This window comes from Aureobasidium pullulans (assembly GCF_000721785.1).
Source record: "Aureobasidium pullulans EXF-150 unplaced genomic scaffold scaffold_3, whole genome shotgun sequence".
In the NCBI taxonomy this organism is placed as follows: Eukaryota; Fungi; Ascomycota; class Dothideomycetes; order Dothideales; family Saccotheciaceae; genus Aureobasidium; species Aureobasidium pullulans.
The window spans coordinates 1-23,439 of NW_021941023.1; the positions used below are offsets into that span (position 1 = coordinate 1).

General features: G+C 46.5%; 9 protein-coding genes across 9 annotated transcripts; 4 read left to right on the forward strand and 5 right to left on the reverse strand.

The window, feature by feature from the left end:
- Nucleotides 1-150: 150 nt before the first annotated feature.
- Nucleotides 151-1,526, reverse strand: M438DRAFT_386568 (uncharacterized protein). Its single transcript, XM_029908992.1, has one exon. The coding sequence runs from the start codon at nt 1,330-1,332 to the stop codon at nt 523-525; it is 810 nt and encodes a 269-aa protein (XP_029763543.1). The 5' UTR covers nt 1,333-1,526; the 3' UTR covers nt 151-522.
- Nucleotides 1,527-2,020: 494 nt separating this feature from the next.
- Nucleotides 2,021-3,722, forward strand: M438DRAFT_362272 (FAS1 domain-containing protein). The gene is made up of 3 exons (XM_029907571.1): nt 2,021-2,578; nt 2,634-3,094; nt 3,166-3,722. The coding sequence occupies exons 1-3, from the start codon at nt 2,102-2,104 to the stop codon at nt 3,506-3,508; spliced, it is 1,281 nt and encodes a 426-aa protein (XP_029763544.1). The 5' UTR covers nt 2,021-2,101; the 3' UTR covers nt 3,509-3,722.
- A 433-nt stretch (nt 3,723-4,155) lies between these two features.
- Nucleotides 4,156-4,938, forward strand: M438DRAFT_331889 (uncharacterized protein; the record flags this gene model as incomplete). The annotated part of the gene is made up of 2 exons (XM_029903441.1): nt 4,156-4,520; nt 4,842-4,938. 2 exons carry the CDS (start codon nt 4,156-4,158, stop codon nt 4,936-4,938), a joined length of 462 nt encoding a protein of 153 aa, XP_029763545.1.
- Nucleotides 4,939-5,531: 593 nt separating this feature from the next.
- On the reverse strand, nt 5,532-6,996 carry M438DRAFT_342548 (uncharacterized protein). The gene has a single exon (XM_029904784.1). It carries the CDS (start codon nt 6,946-6,948, stop codon nt 5,584-5,586), a length of 1,365 nt encoding a protein of 454 aa, XP_029763546.1. The 5' UTR covers nt 6,949-6,996; the 3' UTR covers nt 5,532-5,583.
- A 6,454-nt stretch (nt 6,997-13,450) lies between these two features.
- On the forward strand, nt 13,451-15,277 carry M438DRAFT_362275 (uncharacterized protein). Its single transcript, XM_029907572.1, has 2 exons — nt 13,451-14,291; nt 14,398-15,277. The coding sequence occupies exons 1-2, from the start codon at nt 13,950-13,952 to the stop codon at nt 15,229-15,231; spliced, it is 1,176 nt and encodes a 391-aa protein (XP_029763547.1). The 5' UTR covers nt 13,451-13,949; the 3' UTR covers nt 15,232-15,277.
- Nucleotides 15,278-15,555: 278 nt separating this feature from the next.
- M438DRAFT_289856 (uncharacterized protein) lies at nt 15,556-15,980 on the reverse strand. The gene has a single exon (XM_029901694.1). It carries the CDS (start codon nt 15,966-15,968, stop codon nt 15,576-15,578), a length of 393 nt encoding a protein of 130 aa, XP_029763548.1. The 5' UTR covers nt 15,969-15,980; the 3' UTR covers nt 15,556-15,575.
- A 679-nt stretch (nt 15,981-16,659) lies between these two features.
- Nucleotides 16,660-18,577, reverse strand: M438DRAFT_362277 (uncharacterized protein; the record flags this gene model as incomplete). Its single annotated transcript, XM_029907573.1, has 1 exon — nt 16,660-18,577. One exon carries the CDS (start codon nt 18,575-18,577, stop codon nt 16,715-16,717), a length of 1,863 nt encoding a protein of 620 aa, XP_029763549.1. The 3' UTR covers nt 16,660-16,714.
- Nucleotides 18,578-20,268: 1,691 nt separating this feature from the next.
- M438DRAFT_311884 (uncharacterized protein) lies at nt 20,269-22,265 on the forward strand (the record flags this gene model as incomplete). The annotated part of the gene is made up of 2 exons (XM_029902497.1): nt 20,269-22,110; nt 22,164-22,265. 2 exons carry the CDS (start codon nt 20,269-20,271, stop codon nt 22,263-22,265), a joined length of 1,944 nt encoding a protein of 647 aa, XP_029763550.1.
- Nucleotides 22,266-22,338: 73 nt separating this feature from the next.
- On the reverse strand, nt 22,339-23,364 carry M438DRAFT_331895 (uncharacterized protein; the record flags this gene model as incomplete). Its single annotated transcript, XM_029903442.1, has 3 exons — nt 22,339-22,516; nt 22,574-23,095; nt 23,144-23,364. 3 exons carry the CDS (start codon nt 23,362-23,364, stop codon nt 22,339-22,341), a joined length of 921 nt encoding a protein of 306 aa, XP_029763551.1.
- Between the last annotated feature and the right edge of the window lie 75 nt (nt 23,365-23,439).

The following is a 23,439-nucleotide window of genomic DNA, read 5'->3' on the forward strand; positions in this document are numbered from 1 at the left end:
CCTAACCCTAACCCTAACCCTAACCCTAACCCTAACCCTAACCCTAACCCTAACCCTAACCCTAACCCTAACCCTAACCCTAACCCTAACCCTAAACCCTAAACCCTAAAACCCTAAAAAAAACCCTAAAAAAAACCCTAAAAAAACCCCCATCGGAAAGTCTTTGACAGGAACTCGCCCCGGTATGAATGGGGCAGCGAATGACGACTGGTTGGTTCTAGTATGCAGCACAACTTCGTAGACGTGAATCATTGCTACATGTCGCCATACTCGTAGAGTTTGCGATGATAGGAGTCCGGGAGGGATTTGCGCGGTCCATACGTCTACCTTGTTTCTTATGGTCTCGATAGTGATATAAGTGCTATAATCGTTGCCGTTCACGAACGTGGCCAGGCGAGACAGATGGAGTTGGTCGAAGACTTCTTGTATTAACTGAGTGATACGTACGATTTGACAGAGCAGGACGTCGGAAGTCTCGCCCTGGCTTTCCAAGTATAACAGGCATTCTTCATGGTGGGCATTCTAAGGCACTGTGTTCGGACGTCGCATGCTTACTGAGGATGTTGACAATGCGACGTAACAAGACAGCCATGTGCGTCGAGCCTCAAGTGATGTCGCATCTTCCAGTCGGCAAAAGTATGCCGCAGGTGAAGGTTGCAGAGAGAAGCCCGCAATGCCAAGATCGATGGCCATGTCAACGGCCAGTTGTACGATCTGGTAGCAACTTGCTTGTTCACCCTTTCGGGTGTATTTACTCCAGAAAGCTGCGACAAGTAGTGCCTGTACAAGTTCGAGGGATTTCTGGCCCCTGGCTATCACCTCCTCTCCAAGCATACGCATCGTTTCTCGTACCAGTTCATCGTGTGTCTCCAGGTCTGTGCCTTGCATGTCTTGGGAGACAGAATAGACTAGGATGGAGAGGAGAAGGATTGGAGATCTTACGCGGATTTGGTCCAGGTTCATGGATACGCGAATAATTGGCCAGGCAGTATCAGCATGCTGCCCGAAATGGCAAAGGAGTTGCTGCTGTTTCTGAAAGGGAATCCGGGCATCCAAGAACGATAAAATCATACCATCTTGATTTTCGAGGAGGCTACTAGGTGAGCGAGTAGGCGTTGTATCATTACTACTTCTGTCGGACAAAGCATTTTTGAGTTCCTGAACTTGAGCTTCGAGCTGGTTGATGCGGTCGCGTTGGAGACGTGGCGCTGCTGGAACGCACTCCAAGTCGTTGCGCGTGCATCTCTCACAAGCCTTCCCAGAGGATGTACTTACATCGCACTTGATTTTCAGGCGATGACATTCTTCGCAAGCGCGATTCCGTTTTCCCATGTTGCATCCAAGTTGTGTAGTACTTGTTCGGGACAAGAAGTGACAGCTACAGTGGCTTCCACGTTACGATTCCTTCGTAACGCATGACGGCTAAATCGGATCTCCTCACGCTAAGGCTGATATTATGCCGGCAAAACCTGATCTTCCCTGGTGACCGATCCATGAAGAGCGTACCGGCGAATTTTGGCCGTTCCTGCGCCCACAAGTGACTTGACCGGTCTGCGAAGGAATCGAAGCGAAGGTGAAGCCTTGGAAAGGTCGCGCCAAGCAAACCGAATTCCGCTTCGCTTGCGCTTTCCCTGCGGTGCCTGCAGCGCTTCTCCATCTTCAACCACCGCCGGCGAATTCTGGCCGACTGTTTCTTAGACATGTCGTCGCTTCCCTCGATGATTCGTACATACCGCTGTCTAAGCCCCTGGGCACTGGCTGTACAGGTCTTCGAATATCATGCGCTGTGAAACTCATTGATCCTTCATGCATACCACAGTAACATCGGGCGCGGGCAAGATGAATTTGTCCGCCATTCTCTCGATCCTAGACCTTCGTCTTCTACCACTGCATCCTAGTCAGTTTCCATGACTTGATTCCTGGATCGCTGGGACATGAAGGCAATGCTGCGCCGCCATGATAATGGATAAGTATAAAGTATGTCGAGCCAGCTCGTGAGAAGGCTCCTCTTTCCAGTATCGCAAACAAATCTGCAGCCATCACACATCTCCCTCGAGCAACAATATCCATTACTCATTTCCAAACTCTCATCCAATTCACGATGCGCACTTCAATCTGGTCTTTAGTCGTCACGGCTGGCTCTTGTCTGGCTCAAGGCGACCTTGGGGCACTTCTCGCTTCTCAATCGGACCTCAGTACTCTGCTCGAACTGGTCAGTCTCGTCGACGGTCTTGCAGACACACTTTCGGCAGCTTCCAACATCACCATCTTCGCACCCACCAACGACGCATTCGCCAGAGTTCCACGCAACGAGCCCGAAGGAGCAGCCATCGAGTACCGCAACGAGACAATCGCAGTCGCAGCTCTTCTCGCAAATCACGTCTTCAAAGGAGTCTACCCTTCCGACGTCATTACTGATGTCCCTACATTTGCTCAGACTTTGCTGAACAGCTCGTACATCACTCCCACTCAGCCTTTCTCTAACATCACTGGAGGCGCTTACAATGGACTTGTCAAGAATGGCGATGACGTCTGCGTTCTGTCTGGAGAGCAGACTATCTCTACTGTGACTCAAGCTGTGCGCATCTCACGACTTTCTGATATCTTCCATGCCGTGCTGACCAAATCTACAGGACATCATGCTCGGTGAGGGCATCACAATCCACAAAGTCGACACGGTATTCTCTTTTGGTGCTCCCCTGCAACTCTTCACCTACAGAGCCGGTTACTTGGACATGAACGCTGCCCTTGAAGCCGCCGACCTCGGGTTCGACGTGGGTCTCAGCGGTCCCGATCAAAAAGGTCTCAACATTTCCGACTTCACCATCTTCATCCCTACCAACGAAGCTTTCGAAGCTATCGGATCTATTCTCGCTTCTGCCGATCTCGAGACCCTCCAGACAGTCCTCAAGTACCACATCATCCCCAACAATGTGATCTTCTCGCCGTCTCTGGGAAACGTCACTGTCACTTCTTTGCAGGGTGACAACTTGACTTTCACTGTTTTACCTGATGGTACCGCTTGGGTCAACAATGCAAAGATCACCTTCCCCAACACCATTTTGTACAACTGTGTCGCTCACGTCATCGACACGTAAGTCGCTTATCCTGTTCTCATACCTTACTCTTCTCTCATGCGAACATTTGTTGATCCAATCATCGCAGTGTCCTTGCTCCTGGCGAATTCGACCGTGCATCCCTCCAGCCCTCCGCCGCAGCAGCCGAAAGAGTCGCCTTCCCCAGCGCTTCCGCAGTCGCTAAGCTGCCTTTCACCAGTGTTGCTTTCGAAGGAGACACCATGACCTACTCGTCTACTCCAGCACTTCTCCAGACCGTCGCTGCTGTTGCTACTTCTCGGTCCAACGCTGCTGCCACTTCTCGTCCTACTGCCAATGCTACCACATCCAGCCCGCCTCTTGCAACCTACACTGGGTCTGCTATCGGTTTGACCACCAGCGCTGCTATGGTCATGGCACTCGCTGTTGGTATTGCTGCTCTTCTGATGTAGGCTCCCACCGTTGAGATACTCGAGCTCCACGATTCGATACTTCACCGGGCTTCCCATCGAGGCATCTTCCCTGCATCTTACGCCCGGTGGTCAAACTCACTTGCCGGTATTCGATCTGATTTTCGTCCCTTTTATTTCTGCTGGTTCTTATTGCGATGCTTTCATCTTTCCGCGCCATATAATATTTGATTGTTGTGTTTATCTAAGCGAAGCCGAATGTCACACTTTTCGCCATATTCTCGAAATTCATAGGCCTTTGCTTTGCTTTCCGTCTCAGATCAGACCATTTACTTTCTACGTTGACTCATCATGTTACGTCAGATGCAGAGCAGCGTTTTCGATGTTCTTCTTCAAGTTCTGAACATTTCTGCCCTGATGGCAGCTTTATCAAAGACTTGGATATGACAAAGCCGGTCGGTACGTGAGTGGCTCGAACGTGACATGAGTCGCGACATCTTCACATACTCGTCGAGACATGGTGAACAAGCAAAATTTAACAACATCTATGGACTGACAAAGTCGTGAGCAAGTACAAAAGGCACATTGTGTGGCGCGTAATCGTTATTGTTTGTATCATAAACACTTCTTTTACGCTTTTCTACTGCATTATCACCACGATCGTGTTTTTCGCTTCGACCGCTCATATCATGGGCATGTTGATGCCTTGCATAGCAATTGCCCAAACATCCCAGACCAAAGTCATGCTCCATGATATCTTCCGCACACCAGCACCACCGGGCGATGCATTCGCACCAGATGGCAGTCACGTTCTTGTGGTCATGACGGTTCTCATCCGCATCTCTCTTGGCTTCCTTGCGTTTGCCATCTCCGAGAGCAAGCGATTCAAGACATCAATTCCCATCGGACTGGTTGTTGCTAGCATCTTCTGCGTCATCCCTGAGGCTGTCAACAATTACCTCGGAGGTGTGTATTGGACGCAGTCGCATGATCCCAAGCAGCTTCTCTTCATGCTCATGGGTCGCAAATTCGACTATTATGTCGCCTTCATATGGTGGTCGCTTTCTTTGGATGTGGGGGGGACCTGCGAGGACCTTGTGTTGAACGAGAGGCCCGGCCGGTGGTGCAGCGGGATTGTGTAGCGAGTTGGCTGTAGTCCAGAGATGGTGGATTGCTAGGCTCCGTTGTATTGTTCCCTTGCTCTTTCAGTGCGACTTGTGTATTGTGACGATCGAGGACGCGTGTCGTTAGGGGCTGACAGGTCAAGGATGTAGCAGCGGTCGCGACCAAAAACGAGGACAGTTGGTTGCCTGGGTCTGTGTCTGGGTCCGTGGCTTGAGTGTATCGTATCGTGCTGTCGTGACCTGTCTTCCAGCTCTTACGACGACGCAGCCTGGGGGGCTCGCACACCTGAAGCTGTAGCTGGGACCGGCGGCGGACTGAAGTTCGGTGCCACAGAGGACGCGGCGTGATGATGATGTTGCGCTCGGGATGTGTTCTTCTGCGATGAGTCAAGGCAGAGCCCAAGCGAGCGCGCTGGCTAGGGCAGATGGTCTCGAGCGAGACAGCGACGGCGGTACACGATGGAGGTGGCGTGAGGCAAATTGGATAGACGGGAGGAGTGACGAGGACGAGGATTGCGACTCGCGGAATTGCGAGCGGAAAGAAAGCACTGGGTCAGGGGAGGGTGCGGGCCGGCAGTGATGCAGATAGAACAGAGTGACGAGAGCGACGAGAGGAGCCCGACTTTGCGCGTCGGGTGCAAGGCGCATCGCGCGCTCTTCGGCCCGCCGGGGTGACGACAGGGCAATGGCCAGTGAGAACACAGCCTCTTGTATCACTGTGACTGTTCAGCAGCGGGTCGGCGCAGTCTGCTCCATGCCTCCTGTCGTTGACTCGCGCAGAGAAAGAAGTGAAAGTTTGTTGGCCAAGTTGGAAAAGCGTCACCGGTAGCGGCAAGAGACAGAAGCTTCTTCCCCGCCTTTTCCAACAACAACTTTGTACCTTCGCCATCAAGGTAATTGTGTACCTTCGCCGTCAGATGCCTCGAACAAGTGAGATGATACTTCTAACTTCATCTGTATTCGTGTTCTGTCGTTATATGCTCTGTGCTGTCGCTAATATACAAGTCGGTCAAAAAGACTGCGGTACTTTTTCCATGTCAACTCCTCCTTGGAGACATGTCTTCTTAACAGAGCCTCCATCTGCTCCCATGTTCCAATACCTGAGTACTTCATCAATCCACTCATATGCCGATCACCATCAGCAGAAGGTGATGCGAGTCCAATCATTGCCATCTTGGCCCAGATCGCTACCTCTTGATACTTTGTGCCCATCAATTCGTGGCTCCGCAGGTGTCGGCATGCTTCGGCGTGAATGTCAATGCCCGTTTGTTCATCAAAAGCCCATACTATGTTGTGTGCCTGTATCGCTGCTCGTATCATGGGTGCGTTGATGGAGACCATGGCAGATCGGATGTGATAAAGGGCGAGGAGGTCTGTCTGATCCCATAGTTCCTCGTACGCCTCTACTGGTTCTGTCCCGATCGAATGGCTAGCGCTCCATGATACTGTCTCCAGGATAAGTCTGCGGACTGTCTCGACAGATTTGGGCGCCGTCCAGTCGAACGCCGTCAATTTAGCTACGATGCCGAGCAGACTAAGCGCCTCTGGGCGTTCCGCGGGAATGACGTGGAATCCAGGCGGAAGACCTTGTGGCAGTACTGTTCCATAGACTAGTGACCGCGCAGCTGAGAAGACTGATTCAGCAATGTATCGCTCCTGGTTAGCTTCCTGGAAGCAGATCAATGCAACATCCGTCAATGCTGCGATACTGCTGTCCTCCAAAGAACCAGTCGCAAGAGGTAGTGATTTCCACGCTTGCAAGTGTACCGCGTAAGATTGCTCGTCTCCAAACCTGCGCTCCCATCCAGCCAGCAGCGCGATGGAGATTGAGTTCAAACTGTCTTTTGGCGTGTGGATGATTGTCTTTTGAATGCCGTCGAGCGAGGCACCACGGAGAAAGAGAAGACCACTTCCGAATCCCGTATGCAGTTCATGTCGAGAGATACCGCAGGTATTTGCAAAAGTTCCTGCAACAAACAATGCAGCCTCAAAGCATGTGTTTCCGCCGGTGAAAGCATTCCAGAGTAGGGTCCGATCAGACTTCTGTGCCATGGAGGCAACAGCCGATGCATCGCGAGATCGCAATCTTACAAAAAGCAGTGTGATAAAATCTTCGACTGGTTTATCCTGCTTCTTGGACGACTTTCCAGACTTGGAAGATTTCCTGCTTCCTTGGGTTTTCGCAATTGATTCTTTCCGAGCAATAGTCGCTTTCCTCGCCCCAGAAGATGTATGGGCGACATGAGCTCGCACGACTCGTCGCTGTTGATTGTAGACGCCGAGCTCCCGGCGCTCCTTCAACGCCCTAGGATCATACTCTACCCATGCAAAAGACACTGGATTCGAATCATTGGCCATGTCCACAAAGATAACGCATCGAAGATATTGTCAGTGGTTGCTGGAGCTTGAACCTCGAGTTGAAGTTTTCTGAGCTCCAGTTCTGATGATGAGCGCCTCCGCAAGCCAAGAAAGCATCACGCCGCTCCGCACCCGCCCGCACTTCCAAAAGGAGCGATGGGAGTTCCTTCTTCGGACGCTTGCATCGGGGATTCGGACCAACACCGACGATGTAGCAGATAACAAGATCTTCGCAGTTAACAGTGAGTCGTCGATGGTCGCTGGTAGTTTCGGAAAAATGCTTGTGGGTCTCTGATAGCGTTTTTCTTCAGACCATGATTCTTTCGAGTATTTCCCTGTCGAAACTCGGTTGTGAGGGAGCATCCGGCTCTGGCCTGAAGCTTTCTGCAGCTTGCCAGATTAGGACTCCGTAGCATTGAGCCTCATCTCGATCATATGGCACAGCTTTTTAATGATCTCGTGCTCCATACTTGTTCTAACACGGCGGTTAGAGATAGGGGAAAACACAGAAAGGAAGGAAAATGCGGACAGGATATCCTTCGAAGATAATAAATGCTAACTTCCGTATTGATCGGCCGATACAAAACCGCAAGCGCGCATACCAAAAAGCGTATCTCCATTTTACCTCCTACCCTAACGATTCCCTGGCCCCTGACATGAGCTTATACACCATGAGATCTCGTGCAAGCGATATTCAATCGCCTCCCTTAGAATCATATTATATGTCTCTAGCTCTCGTTCCTATGTTCCTTAAGTAAAGCTATAGGAGGATGAAACTTAGAAGATCTCTACATCTTATCTAATCCTATAGGAGCGACCCTAATCTAAACGCAACTTATAGGATAGACATCTCGTAGTATTAATAAGTATCCCTAATCTCTTTTACTATTAATAGTAAAAGATAATGTAGCTCTAGGAAAAGACTAGAGTATAAGTTAAGATAGAATTGCTAGAGACTATTTAAGACTTCTATATAACATAGGTCCCTAGCTACTAGCGTAGATATAAGAACGGTCGTATAATCTACGTAGGGTAAATTACTATAAAAGAAGTATTAGACTAATAATGCTAGCGGTAGCGACTACCCCTATATAATAGAGACTAGAAGAAGTAGCACTTATCTTATCCTTTAATAAGGAGTATTATAGTAATCTTCTACTATCTAGAGTAAACGTCTTTATATAAAAGTACTAAACTTCTAGATTACTACCTTCTTTATCGCCGTAGATAACTATTAAGATAGGAGTAACACCTATATAACCTATACTAATTATAGGACTATTACCTCTATCGTTATCTACTAATAATAGAGGTCTAGACCTATACAAAAATTAGTCTATAATAGTAACCTAGTATAGTGTGTACTCCTAAGGACTAATAGGTTAATAGCCCTTATACTAAGGTAAAGCAACTATTATATTAGCATAACTTCTAAGTAGAGTACTACTAGTAGTAGTTAAGTAAGTATTTAGGTAAGGTCCAATATTTTAATAAGAGTAGATCTTAGCATTAAAGTATTAAGTTAAGGCTTTATAGCGAGGAAGAGTATTATTACTACTACTATATACGCTATAGTTAAAACTCTAAATCATATTAGTAAGCACGCATTAAAGCCTACTACTAATAGTACTATTATAAGATATTATATTTTTTACTAGTACCTTATCCTTAGGTAAAGTCTAAGCCTAATATTATAGCATTAATAGGTATATATTATCCTAGCTAGATACATTAAAATTAGTAAGCATACTAGCATATAGTATCTAGGTTATAAGCTAGGCTCTAGTATAAGTAAGGTCGCCTAGAGGGTAGCTATCGATAAGAGTTAATAAGAGTAAACTATCTAATCTAGGGATTAAGATAATACTAGACGTAATGCTAAGTCCTATTTTAAGCGTAGCATTACTCTAGTAGACACTTCTACTATTAGAGTCAATATAAGAAAGATTACTATAGGAGAGAATATTAATAGTAGGATTCTATTCGATGGATTCTAACTAAGCGCTAGCTATACCTAGAAGTAGTAAGGAAGATAGAAGGGGTTTTTCTAAAGATATAGTAATTATATTATGTTAATAGACGCTAGAGATAAGGAGACTTAGGGAGTTATAAACATAAATTTATAGAGACCTACTTATTATTATGCTATAGCTTCTACTATATCGAAGATAATATCTAACGTAAAAGTATAGCGGCTATAGTAGTATATATAGATAGCTCTATAACTCTTATTCTTAATAAAGGGGTTAGTATAATATAGGCTAAGTTAGTAAAGGAATATTTAGAACGTCTTAGTTCGTAGATGTTAGGCTAAAAAGTAGGGTAGAGGAACGTAATCTACCTATAGTGCACTTAGATAAGTCCTTCTACAAAATCCTTACTCTATCTATATTATCTTCTAAGCTATTATATCTATACATTAATATAAGTCTAGTTAGATTATAATGCAATGTATACGCTAACTCTACGCTAAGATTAATCGCTTTCCTAATCGCTATCCTTTACGCATAATGCCTTAAGAGCATAGCTAATAGACTAGATATAACTTACTACTCTAAGGCGCTCCTCCTATCTACTATCGTTATTACTATCGTTTTATTAATCCCTACTCTAACTTAGTAAGGTTTTTATAGGCCTAGACGGTAGCGCGCTATGTAGTAAGATTTAGTAAGACTAAGCTACCTATATTACCTAGGCATACGTTAAAGGCTACTATTCTCTAGTCTATCCTTAGGTATTCTTAGCCTACTATAATGTTACGGCATTAGGAATCTCTACTTTATTATCTATAAGACTAAGTTTTAGGGGGATGTCTTAGAATAAAGAGAGTTCTTAGTCGATCTATAATAACCTATATAAACGGGGGTTAGGCCTAGCGCGTCCTACTACTAAGGCGTAACCTTCTCGATCTAGACCTTAATCTTAGCTTAGTCTTAGGCTAGAACATCTATAATTCCTATAGAGAGTTAGGGCTAAATAACATTAAGGATAACATATATCTAGTTAAACTATAGGTTAAAAGAATCTATTTCTTTTAGAGACTTTCTAACTTTAACATTTAGTACGAACTAAAGGCCTAGCGGATCTACTTTAGTATAGTAGCCTTAACCTTTAGATCCTTAGCAAATGCCTAGACTAAGCTAGGGTTCTTTAGGAAGGTCCTCCTAATTATAACTATATTAAGACCCTAGTCTAGAAGAGTATTTACTTATCTACCTAAAGTAATAGACTCTACGGTCGCTACTAATAGCCTATTACCTAGCGTACGCTTTATAGCTAGCGTAAAGGGAGCTTAGTAGCTAGGTCCGCTCTCGATCTTATATCTTAAGTTATTCCTTCTACTACTTATATTAAGGATATTGACTCCCTCGTCTATAAGGATCTTAGCTAGCTCGATAGTCTAAGGAACATCCTAACTTAGCTCGTCTTTTAGATATTCTAGCTAATCTATACTACTAATACGTATAAATAAGGGGACGCTACTTAGAATATTTACCTTTATAGCCTAAGTAATCTCGAGTAAGAGACGAATGCAATTTTTAAAGCTACCCCTATAGCTATTATTACGTCTATTAGAGATAGGTAATAAGAATTTATAGAGGAGGTACCTATACCTAGCGTAAATTTCGATGGCCTATACAATTATTAGAGCTAAGAAGTATTAACTATAAGCGAATTACTTATATTAAAACCTACTATTACTACTCGTTTTACTATACTAATCTAGGTATTAACAAGATTAAAGATGTCCTTCTAGGTTATGTCTCTTAGAACAATACTATTATCTTTAAATAGTCTTACGCTAGGCGTAAATATATTTTCTAGCTATCTATAAACCTATATAGAGATAAACATATTATCTTACCTTTTAAGATAGAAGGGTCGACTTATAGGAATAGATACCTCCTTTTTATACTTATTAACCTTTAATTAAGTATCGTGTTAGCTCTTACGAATCGATATAGCGATGTTATATAGGAACTTATAGAGCCGCCCCTCTTTATAGGACCCCTATTAGATATAAGGTAGGGTACGTATATGCTTACCTTTCTACTAGCGTATACGAGCTAAATACTAACTAATTATCCTTAGGAGTAAGCAAATTCGACTATCCTTCTTAAAGGAGCGATCTACGAGTCTTTCTAAAGACTAGAATCTTCTAGAGTAATACGTCCTTTAGTAACGATAGTAGTAGCTTCTATAAAGGACATTCTAGGACCTCTAGAGATAATTCTACTAAGGTAAGCAAAATGCTAATTAGTATAATGTCCGTCTTTAGTAGAATACTAGTATATAGGAGAGAGCTTTTGCATTTAGTTAGCTAAATATCGATAGCTTAATATCGAGCATATATACTAGTATACAGTTTTAGAGCTTAAGTTACCTAATCTAGAGAGGCTTAAAGAGCTTAGGAGCCTTAATACGCCTAGCTATAGCAGTGCTAGCAACTAGACATTAGGAAGGGGTGTAGTATAGCGTCTACTTATATTTTTAATTAGTATTACTCGCTAACTATAAGAATGTTAAAGATTAACGTATATCTAAAGTAGTAGGGTTCTTAACTAGGATTATGTTTATAACTTAAGTAGTGTCGTATATAATAGATAACGTTTAGCTTAGACGACTTAGATAGTTTAGGTAATAGACAAAATTAATTTCTATTTTTAAGAATTAAGGCGATTAAGAAGGTAGAACTACGCTACCTTATAGTTCTTAGGGTGTAGATCTAGGTCTACGATCATGTTTTATACACATTATCTAATTGTTCTAGTAGTATTTCTACCTAAACAATCTACCTAAACGATCTTAAACCTTAGTAAATATACTAAGCACTAGTATTAAAGTGCACTACACTAATGTAGTATCTTATAGGATAGTAAGATATAGCGTAATAAGGAGGCATTATAGCAAACAAACTTACTACTTTACTAATATATTAGGCTATAACTATTAAGGTTAGACTAGTTTCCTCCCTACTTTAGAAGAAGTTCTACTACTAAGTAATAAAGATACTAGATTTAGAAGGAAAAGTTATCCTATTAGAATGTATAGTACATCTTAATTTAGCATTACTCTATATAAATCGTTATCTCCTAGCGCTTACACTACTTAGACCTTAAAGCTTCTATAGTAGCTAATAGGCTAATATATTATAGTAATAACGGGTCGCTTACTAAAAGCCTTAATAGATCTATAGCTAGACGGGTTAAGCTCCTAGACTTCGATTTAATCAAAAGTAAGATGTTCTAAGCTTATAATGCTTATAGCAGCGTTATTTAACTCCCTAAAATATTACGGATATCCTTCTATAGGTTGCCTAGTATAATTGAATCTAGTAGATATTATCTTTATGAAGGTAATTGTATTGTCTACGTAGAAATGTATTCTAGCCATTATTGTTAAGGAAGTCTTTATGCTTGTATAGTGTATATAGCGTAGAGTTAGAGGCGAATTTAAGGTATCCGCTACTAAATTAGAGTAAGGACTACAAGATATCTATGCGGAGTTATGGAGGGGGAGCCGATAAATAGAGTCATTTAACTAGGACTCACGCGCTTAAAGCGATAGCTAGTTGAAGTAGCGCCTAAATGATTGACAAGTCGGAAGGTCTTAAAAGCCCCCCAGAGGCTGGAGACACTGAAAATTTAATTTGCCGGTCGAATTCTTAGGCGAGGATGATCATCGTGAGGTCGCTTCTCCTGATATTCAACTTCGCCGCTCATGTATTCACATACCGACGTACGTGGAAAACGAAGAGCTCTGTGGCTTCCATTCACAGGTACAATGTGTCACTTTCCGCTACATTCGATTTCCAGGATTCCGTCCGCCGGCTCTCTGCCTGTGTTCAGGGGAGCGGGACGCATGAATACTTGAGTCAGATTCGACGAATGACCAATCCCAGGACTTTCGAGGCGGCATGATTGAATCTTCCCAGTGGAGTGCCTGATAACGAGCGTGCCGATTGGAAGGCCGTTCAAGGATGTCAGTGGAAGAGGTGGAAGGAACAGGACGCGGGAAGTAGGCGGCTTTTGGCGCTGCGTGTCGGTTTTCTCCTTCGCGCTTGCAGCACGATGCGCAGATTTGAGCACGGCGACGCGTCGGAGCGCGATCATTCTGCTCGCTCGCTTGTCCCTCCCCTTCTACGATCTTGTCCTCGCGGCACGTTTCCTGATCCGAAGCAGGAACGTGGGCCCTGAACTATACAATATGCGAGCTTCCCATTACGAAGGTATTTGAACACAAACTTCCCAACACTAGGAAGGGACATAGTTACATGGGATGACTTCAGCACGCCCTCCTGCGCTCTCCACTGATTTACACTTACACTCCGGAAGAGAAACTCCAACGTAACGACCTGCTGCGACGGACCTGTGCCTTTTGACAGCTCAGGCCATCTCTGAAATGTCGCGCCAACTTGTCTGGGAACAGCATCCATCAAAAATAAAGTATGTGTCGATCCGGCGACCCCGAGTGAGTGATGTCGATCATCCTGCAGAAGCACAGCCATTGCCAATTCCAGCAGAAACAGGCAGTGTTTCGACAAGGCACAACAGCCATGGGCAGTGCTATACACACTAATTCACCGTCTCATCTCGGTCGCTCGTCTCCCCACAAAGAAGAACGCAAGTTCGTCGGCTACAAGCTCCGAAACCATACCTTGCCCAGCGACTAGAGGCTTAGCTAGCTGATTCTACACGAACTGACAGCGCTTGGTATACCGGGCAGGCATCCATACTACGACTGAAGTGGTATTGATGTGTGTCTTCCTTGTGATCTCAGACGCCTGTATGGGTGGCTCTGGGAATTGGAGCTGGGACAATGCTTGAGGCCGTAGGATCAGGCAGATAAGCGTGTGCCAGAGAGTCGTGTATTTACCTTCGACTCTCCCTCCACGATCTCGCAATCCACCCATCATAAATCACATCGACCAATCTGTCTATCTACTTGTCTTCTCATATCTACGCTGCCATTTACGGTATACCATCTGAACCTTTCTCGCAATGAGTTCCGCCATAGCAAAAAGCATGACGAAGATATACACCGTCGTTGTACACGGCTTCGTCCTGGAGTATCACGGGAAATTCGACCAGGCAATCGTAGCTCATCAAGCTTCTATCGAGTTGCTCGAGAAGCTTATGCCCACGATCAAGAAGAACATGCTCAAGGCACATCGAAAGATGTTCGAGCGACAGCTCGATGTGCTCCGAGAAAGGAAATCTATACTCGGGAAAGCGGCTTTGACAAGTCCGCGGTTCGCAGGAGTTCTTATGCCACCGACCGTACTTAGTGCGGACGCTGAGCTCAAGGCCAATGGCAGATCGACAGACCATGTTCTGAGTATGGTGAGTACCTCCTTGTTTCGTGCAAATTTGCTTCGATGATTCTATTGTCATTCTATCGTTGATCATGCGTACACCTGACCCGTGGCGAAGCTGATCGTTTGACCAGGACCAAAAAACTATCTGCGAATGGGAAAATGCAAAGCCTCGCGATGTGGATCTCAAGGCGTATAACAGTACTGCTCCCGAGAACATCAGAATTCTTTTCCCAGAAAACGTACCAAAGTTCGCACCCACGCTAAACCCATCGCTTCCACCAACAGCATACAGAATTTCGCATGGTTCGGAACTTCTCATGCTCGGTCAGCGCTCTCACTGGATGTTTGTCAAAGACTCAACTGACACCAGCACATTGTATGCTATGCAGGCGATATGGATGGACGATGCACCAATCACCGAAGCTGTTCTTCGACGTGCAGGAGAGTTCTTACCTGCTGCAGGTGCCGTCACTGTCACCATCAACAGAGTGCCTGGTGGAGGTGCCTACTGGCTGAAGCTACAAAACCCGAGGGTGGGCATGTGTCTGGAGTTGCCCGACCGAGCCTCAAAGTCAAAGAACTGGTCACCCAGAAGATTTTCCTACGGCCATCGCAAATTTGTGTGGAAGGACACCAGTGATGGCAAGGTGTTCAGCAAATTCCAATGGGACGCTTTGTACGAGACGTCTCGCGAATGGCCTAAGCAGGGAAGCAAGACTGGAAAGAAGGAGGACGAGGTCGTAGGTGAGCGTCTCTGCTGGGGCGTGAACCACGGAGGTACTCACGCCAATCATACCATCTACATTGCCGGTGGAGTGGATCAACATTTCAGGGAGCATATGCTTGCTAGTCAGCTGGCACGATATCTGTGCAAGACCTATCCTTCGGCCAAAGAGCCTAGTAAGACTACAGCAGCAGCGGGCGTTGTTGGGATGCTTTCAGTCGGTGCCTCACTGTTCTTATAAGTAGCCAACTTGTATTAGTTGCGCACTGTATGAAGCTTCGAGAAACACATCTCATAAGTCTGAATAACCTTTCTACATTTGAATCGTCAATTTAAGCTCGTTGAGTTCGTTTTGGGCCAGATTGATCATGTCAGCATTTTTTTCACCCGGTTTATCGTGTTTTATGATGATGTCTAAATGTTCCTAGAGGAAAAAGCGGGCATTTTGAGAGCATAGAGATGGGTTTCAGAATGCTGTATCCGTATCATAAGTGCAAGTACCGTCAGAATAAAAATAAAGATCTTTAAACAGGACCACATGTGAAGAACCCCATGACTCTTCGACGTGTTTGAGCCAATAGTCGTCTACAATTGTGAGAGCCCGTAGGCGTTACCGCGAGCTTGCAGTTGCTTTTGCTGATCAGCAGCATTCTTCTCCAGCATCTCTGCCTCTTCTGATTTGCCCTGCCCTTTCAACGCACGACAAAGAAGACCAACAGCACCAGCCTTTTGTTCAAGAAAATGGCCGGAGTCGCCATCTACAAGCCGGCCCGTGAGCTGAATGAGCAAATCTCTCAGCGTAAGCTCTGCTTCTTTATATTTTTCCTGGTTGATCAGAGCAGCGGAAAGATTGTAAAGCTCTCGAGAGGTAGATTCTGGGCCCTCATGATGCTGAGTGATGTCAATCATGCGCTTGTAAAGTTCTTCCGCTTTGGAGAATTGCCCGGTTGACGTGTATGTTTCGGCTTCGAGGGACATCTTGCTTAGGTCGGGTTGGGCTTGCATGGCCATGATGAAACCCTGAAGACATCAGTAGACGTCCGTCTCCCCTTTCATAGTGGTCGATCTCACGGAATGTGTTTGTGTGACTCTTTCTCTGGGACTGTTGAAATTGGTGGATGATGATACAACAGGAGCAGAGGTGGGTCATAATCTATGCTTGTGATATGATCAAAGTTGGCTGTCCGGTTGATCATGGCTGCCTGAAGGATTCTCGAGCGTTTCCTCTGATTGGTAGAACTAGTACGCTGCCATTTGATCGTGATTGGATGAGACCACCCGCTATTCCGCCACAATATTACACCTCGAAAAGCCGACGACCATCGAATCCCTGAAAATCGTACTCACTGCTGATGTTGTGACCTCGGAATGACAAGAAGGTGCGAACATCTTGAAGCGTAAGTGCGGCAGAAGTTGACGATCTTTTCAGCCCGATTTTCTCGCGGAAAGGAGTAGGGGCAGTATCCGAACACCGCGATCGTCTACATACGAAGGCGTGAGAATGATGTGTTGGATTGTGCCACTTGTCTCGCGGTGAGCACGCACAGATGTATAACTGCGAGGGACAGTATATTGGAAACTATACAGAAGCAATTCCGAAGTTGGAGGGTTCTCAGGGTTAGGGAAACCCCAAAAAGGGCTCTCACCGAGTGAACTGAGAATAGTTGCGAGCGCTAGCCTGACCGGGTGACTCTCCTCATAGCCACTTGACCTCTCTTTTGTGTTCACCATCTTCTGTCGTTGATCCTTGGATGGACTCTTCTCACGGCATCCGGCTCAGCGATGGCCAAACGGCCTGGGGCCTCGTTATGAACCATCTCTCCATACTTGACTTCTCTTTTGCCGACTTCTCTGATCAGATCTTTGACTCCTGCGTTAGCAACCGCGGGATGATCCAGAACAGGGGCACGGAAAGCGTTGGCAATCTCGAATGGTCCAAGAGTGACGTCGCGTCCAAGCTGCCAGTAGCCGTAGTAGCTTGGCATGACGCAGAGAATACACAGAAGTATAGAGGCGATTGCGCCATACATGAAGGCTCTATTAGTCTTGTAGTGGATGCTGGTGCCGTATTGCGTTGCGTTGATTGTCTTGTATTCTGACCAATTGTTGTTGGCCCCATTCAACAGCCATGGATCAACGGAGAGACTGAACATCAACGCGTTGATATCCTGAACAAGAGTGTCCAGTGGATCTTTGTATTCTAAGTCGCAGCCATTTGGAGTCAGGGGCACAGCTCCATAGGTGATTTCGGCCGAGCCGTTCTGCGTGACCAGAAATCCGTAAATACCATCGAAATGCATGGAACTACTTCCTTGATAGTAGCGAACGAGTGCTTTGGCAAGCCCTGCAATGGAAGTTTCCATGGTGCCGTTGCCCCTGAAATGGTCTTCGACAGTATCCTTGTAAGCCACGAGCGAGTAGTTGTTGAGTTGCTTGTTGGTCGCATTGTACTGTCGTTCGTCCTCATAGTATACTTGTCCGCCATATGAAGTTGTGTTGTATCCAAGATACATGTTGCTGATGGCCTTGGTAGCAGAGCTCTGGACATTTTCCGCTAGACTCTGGCTAGTGTCCTCAATAGTAACAGGATAGCTAATGATTGCAGGTCGAAGTACGCAGCTGTGTTTGGTAACGTTACCGGGGCAACTGTGCGTATCGTTCTCATTATTGGAGGCCGTAGTCGATGTCACATTCATGACAATTCTTGAGTAGTCACCGTCCACTTCGGCATCCCCGTAGAACGATTCGAAGGTGATACCAAAGAGACTGTACTCAAACGTCCCATTGAATGTGGAAGTATCGTTGGATGTAGCGAGTGTTACTGCGTCTTGAACGGCGTCTGCTCCGTAATTCATCGGGATCTCCTCGCTCGCACAATCAAACTCGAACCCAGCGCCGTGAAGATCGAGTATACATGTACCGTTGCAGTAAATGTATGGGTTCGGAAAGATGCCAGAGCTTTTAGACCACCGATCAAGATCCTTATTGAACCAGTCATAGAAGGATGTTTCGTTACTAGACCTTCCCGCTATGGTCCCGGTAAAAGGCATAGTATCGTTAACAAAGGATGAAACCTTGACCTTGATCCCAAGGTCATCTCCGATAGCAGTGCTGGCGGCTTTTTGAAGAAGTATACCGTCGATAATGGTCAGCTTTGCAGCCAGAGCCGCCAAAGCGATGAAGTTGAAGTATTTTCCATAGATCACGACGTCTTTGATACTCGAACTGAACGCCCAGGAACGGTGAAGGTCCTGAATAGTGGCACCCTTAAGAGCCTTTCTCCACCAGGTGATGGCGACGCCGTTTCCAATAGCAACACCGAAACAGATATTTGCGATGCCATTGAAACCGGATAGCAAGACGTTGGGCGCAACTTTATCAGCCCAGCGTTTTTGCGAATGACCATCCGAGACAAGTAGGACAATGACTGAGCTTGCTGCGCAAAGAAGAACCGTCGAAAGTGCGATGAATCCAGTCCATGGAAATCTGGCCCTCATGCCAGTCTTCCACTGTGGGTCAGGGAAGGCTCGTTCCTCGCCGTCGAGCCAGACGGTGTGAGTCTCTGTTGTTTCCTTGCCAGTCTGCATGATTATGGAGTAGAATGGGGATGGATGGATATACTCAATCGGTGCTCCAGGAATGCGAATATATAGGGTGCAGAAACTAGATAATCACCCGGACTCGGGACAGCAACAGGTCGATGGGTACATGCCATTTTCCAGATGCGTGACTTCAACATCCTGGTACAATAAACGTCCTAAATGCCCAGCTGAAGAAGGGTTCAAGCGCGCATACGGTTCGCTTGTGTGTGAGGGTGTGCTGGATTCCTGATTCTCGAAGCATGATTGTAGGTTTAAGGGGCGGATTTCACAACTTGTGTTAGATGTAAGAACAACATTCTCGGCCAGACCGAGCGTGCCGCCATGCTGACATTCACATCATGTATAGAAGTCGTTCAGCTGTGTCAAGGAAAGCAAGAAGAAGCTAAAACGAAGGGAAAGAACTGTAAGCGCGTGTGGAGACGTTAACGAACGTACATAGATGTCTAGCTGCCAAGCGCGTCTGTATCCATCGCCCACTCTTCTGTTCCGCATGCAAAACGACGGAATTGAATCTTGGAGTCTTCAACTTAAGTACCTCTGATATAAGCAGTCAGGCTTAGCAGTTGGTTACACACACAGCTGATGGGGATGGAGGAATGCTCTTGGCGTGCGCTTCGCACGCCTCAGTGTTCTCGAAGAAAGCTCGGTAGCTCTTGCATGAGAGCCGCGCTCGGTTCCCCACCTTAAGATCTCGACGTTCACATACTTCTAAAGCAAACTCCAATCTTGCATGGATGGCACACAGAACAAGATGAAGTCTGCGCGAAAATGGACTTTAACAAACACTGCGGGCTGTGATTGCTCAACTCAAAGATCTTTTCTTGACCTACTGGAGACGCGACAGACCGCGATGAGTAGCAACCAAATAATGCGCGTATCAAACCATATGCCACATAGGTGCCGTAGCGCAGCTTCTGCCCACCTATGCCCGAAGCAAACCCATACGCATCTCCCTGTCGACTCCGGCTCAATCGACGATGCCGAACCAACGCAAGGGTGGTTGATATCATTGCGACCAGTTCTGCTTGACTTCTTGCATCAAACCTGCTCTTCCACATACTTCGGCTATCTGTAACGAACACACCTGAGGTTGAACCTTCTGAATCTTTAGCGGAGTGTATGGCCGAGCCCAATCTTGTAAGCAACAGCCCGATTCCGATTGGTACGTACCGACATAGCGTGCTGCAGCCGACAAAACGGGAAGACACACGACCTGAGATTTATACTTTGCGGAGCGATCGTCTTGCATCTAAAGCACGTGTATCCAGCTCTAGCTGAGATACTTGCTTCAGGATGGCATACTTACCACACTTTGCTGCATATCAAGAACGCTGTGAGCATCAACCACAAAGACAAGCCTGTAAGGGAAGACATTCAGCTCAGAATGGGACAAAGGTCTTCGCGAATGCCGCGTCTAGATCATTTAGTACTCCAGAAGGAGCAGCTACGCGTGTTGTTCTGGGAAAGTTGCGACCAATAGGCAAATGGTGAGTTCAGCGATCAATTCCAAAGGTTCGTCTGAAGGTGTTGATCATATATACATTGCCCTAGTCTTCTCCCATCTCCAGCCGCCTATCATACAGCCCTTCTCTACCTCTTTCCTTCACAATTCGGCACCCGGTTGTTTCATCATTCTCAGACACTTTTTCCAGCCTGGCCCTTGCTACTCACTCACAATGGCGAGCGACGAAGCAATCATACCGATCGAGATCCCTACTTACGGGTCTGTGGACCACAAGTTCAAGACCGACATAACTGTCACTGCTACTGCTATCGAATCACCCGACTCACCCAAGCCGCGTCCGACGATCCAACTCCAAGGACGCCGAAGAACGACGTCGTCTTTGGGCCAACCCGAGCAAGCGAATCCGTATTCAGACACCAGCGATGACACTCTCACGCAGATTGGCAACTTGATCAAGAAGGTTCACGGCTTCTCAATCATCACGCGATATGCGCTTTACGTGTTGCCAGTCGCAACACTTCTGGTCATCCCTCTTGCTCTTTTCGATACCGTGTACAAGGATGCAAGAGCTGGGAACATACGACTTCTCGGCCTCTTCATCTGGTTGGAGATAGTCTGGGTTGGCTTATGGATCTGCAAGCTGCTGGCCAAAGCACTGCCTCTTATCTTTCAAGCAGCTTGTGGACTAATCAGCACCGGTATCCGAAAGTACTCGCTGGTACTGATGGCTCTTGAGATTCCTCTTAGCTTGTTCTTCGCCTCAATCGCAAATTGGGCAACTGTTCCTGTTATCTGTTCCTTCGATCATGGTCATTGCGGCGACAAGTGGGTACAAACACTTCATACGGTTTGTCTTGCTACCATCGCGGTCGCGGCGGTCTTTTTAGCCGAGAAGTTTTTCGTCCAGCTCATCAGTATCAACTATCATCGTAAGCAATACGACAGAAAGATCAAAGATTCGAAGAGGTTGATCTCTATCTTGGACATTATGTACGATGCTTCTCGACAGCTCTCTCCACCTTTCTCACGCGAGTTTGCGGACTTGGACTATGATATCTTCGACCCTGACACCTCGGGCATCAAGAAAAAGCTCGGTCAAGCTGGTATCCGTACCACTGTCATCAACGATATCGGCCGTGCCAGAGATAAGGTCACGTCGGCATTCGGTAACATCGCTTCGGAAATCTCAGGAAAAGCCATCTTCAATCCAAACTCCGCCCATTCCATCGTCATCAGCGCCCTGGAGACTCGTCGTGCGTCCAAGGCACTGGCGCGTCGCCTTTGGCTTAGCTTTGTACCCGAAGGCAAAGATGTGCTTCTTGTACAAGACATCCGCGACGTTCTTGGGCCCGCTCAAGCTGAAGAAGCAGACGAGATCTTCAACGCTCTTGACAAAGACTGCAATGGCGATGTCAGTCTGGATGAAATGATCATGCTAGTAATGGAAGTCGGACAAGAACGTAAGAACAGAGCTTCAAGTATGCACGACATCAGTCAAGCCATCGAGGTGCTCGACCGCATGCTTGTCGTCGTCGTCTTCGTCGCTATCGCCTTTATCTATGCCGCTTTCTTCAGCAAGACTTTGGCTACGAAGACTGCTCAACTTTGGTCTGTACTTACTGGTCTGGCTTTCGCTATTGGTGGTACAGTCACTGAGTTTCTTGGTTGCTGCATCTTCCTTTTTGTCAAGCACCCTTACGATGTTGGCGACAGAGTCGACATTGACAAGACTGAGCTTATTGTTGAGCACATCTCATTGATGTACAGTGTGTTCCGCCGCGTCGACAATGACAAGACTGTGCAGATTTCACACATCGTCGCCAATGGACACTGGATTGAGAACGTATCCCGAAGCAAGGCAATGAAGGAACGCATCACTCTCGGAGTATCTGCCAACACTACTTCAGCAGAGATTGTCGCTTTGCGTAGCGACCTCGAAGAGTTTGTCAGATCTCCGGAGAATGCCAGGGATTACCAACCGGGTCTTGACGTCGAGGTTGTCGGTGTTGGCAACCTCAGTCATCTTGATCTCATGATTGAAATCAGACACAAGGTAAGCATATTTGTTCTTCCACTGTCTGAAGCACTGCTAACACATCTCCACAGTCAAATTTCTCGAACGAATCATTACGTGCGTCTCGCAGGAACAAGTTCATGGTTGCTCTTCTCAGCTCTATCAAACATGCAGGTATAGAAGCACCGGCTTAGTATCATATAAAAGTCATATCTACTTAGTAATTCGATGATTGCAAGACTTCTTTCGAACACAGTTGCCGAGCTCTCAGAAATTCTCAAGACGTGACTCCTGATCAAAGTTATACGAATTACCATATCCGCGATTGAGATACTCATCCAAGATCGTCTGCTCAGATACCAAAGTCTTCTGGATTTGCAAGCCGCTTCCATCACGATCAAGCACAGCTTCCAGATCCTCCGAGAACTTAACCTTCATCGCGTTTCTGCAGAGGCCATTAGCAAGTCATTGTGTCATCATCACATGTAGTGTGTTGACTTACCGATACCAAGGCGCAAAATGTATCATCGCTAGCATAACTCTGATGTCGCTGCTGAAGTTGGGCTTTCCAGCATGCCATAACCTGAGATCTCTTATCACAATCGAGCCTTTGCGTACTAGTGGCTGTGATGGCGGTCGCTGTTGTCTTCGCTCCTTGAGCAAGTCCTTCGCGATGCGACCACTAGCTCTATCACCTTGCTTGCCTTCCTGAGCAGCTAGGGAAGTGGTGTTGTGGGTGCCGAGCCAGACCTCTGTACTGCCATTGTGAATGTCCATGTCGATAAGGGGTACATTGACAACGAGAGCGAATGGTGACTCGGGATGGTCAAAGTCAGCATCTGTGTGAACCGGTTGAGATTGTGGTTCAACTCCAGGCGCAGGAGGGAGTGCGCTGTTGCCTGACATAAACGTCAAACGTGGTTTTGGGCCAAGTACGGAAGTGGTGACTTGTGTAGCCAAAGGGTTGAGGAAGATGGATGGGTCGAACTGGGACTTGATCATTGGTGGGTCTTGCTGTGTATTTCTGCTTCATTGTCAGCGTGTTCAAGCTAGACAATATTTTACCACAGACCCTTTGTTGTAATTGAATGGTCCAGCGTCCCCTTGGGCTTGGAGCTTGAGTGCATCCTGGACCATGGTCTTATTCAAAGCGTCGAGCCTGGAGTGTGCAATGGTGTCCTGCAATACGACAAGACCATCGCGATGTAGTGCTCGTGTTGCCAACTCGAGATTACGCCAACCCAGCTTCTTGGCAGCCACTTCTTCGCCTGTCACAGGGACGGTGACAGGCATGGAAGACAGATTGCGAATTGGCTTGCCATGAGTTCCGAGTGAGATGTAGCGAGAGGTAGCCGAAGGTCTTACCCT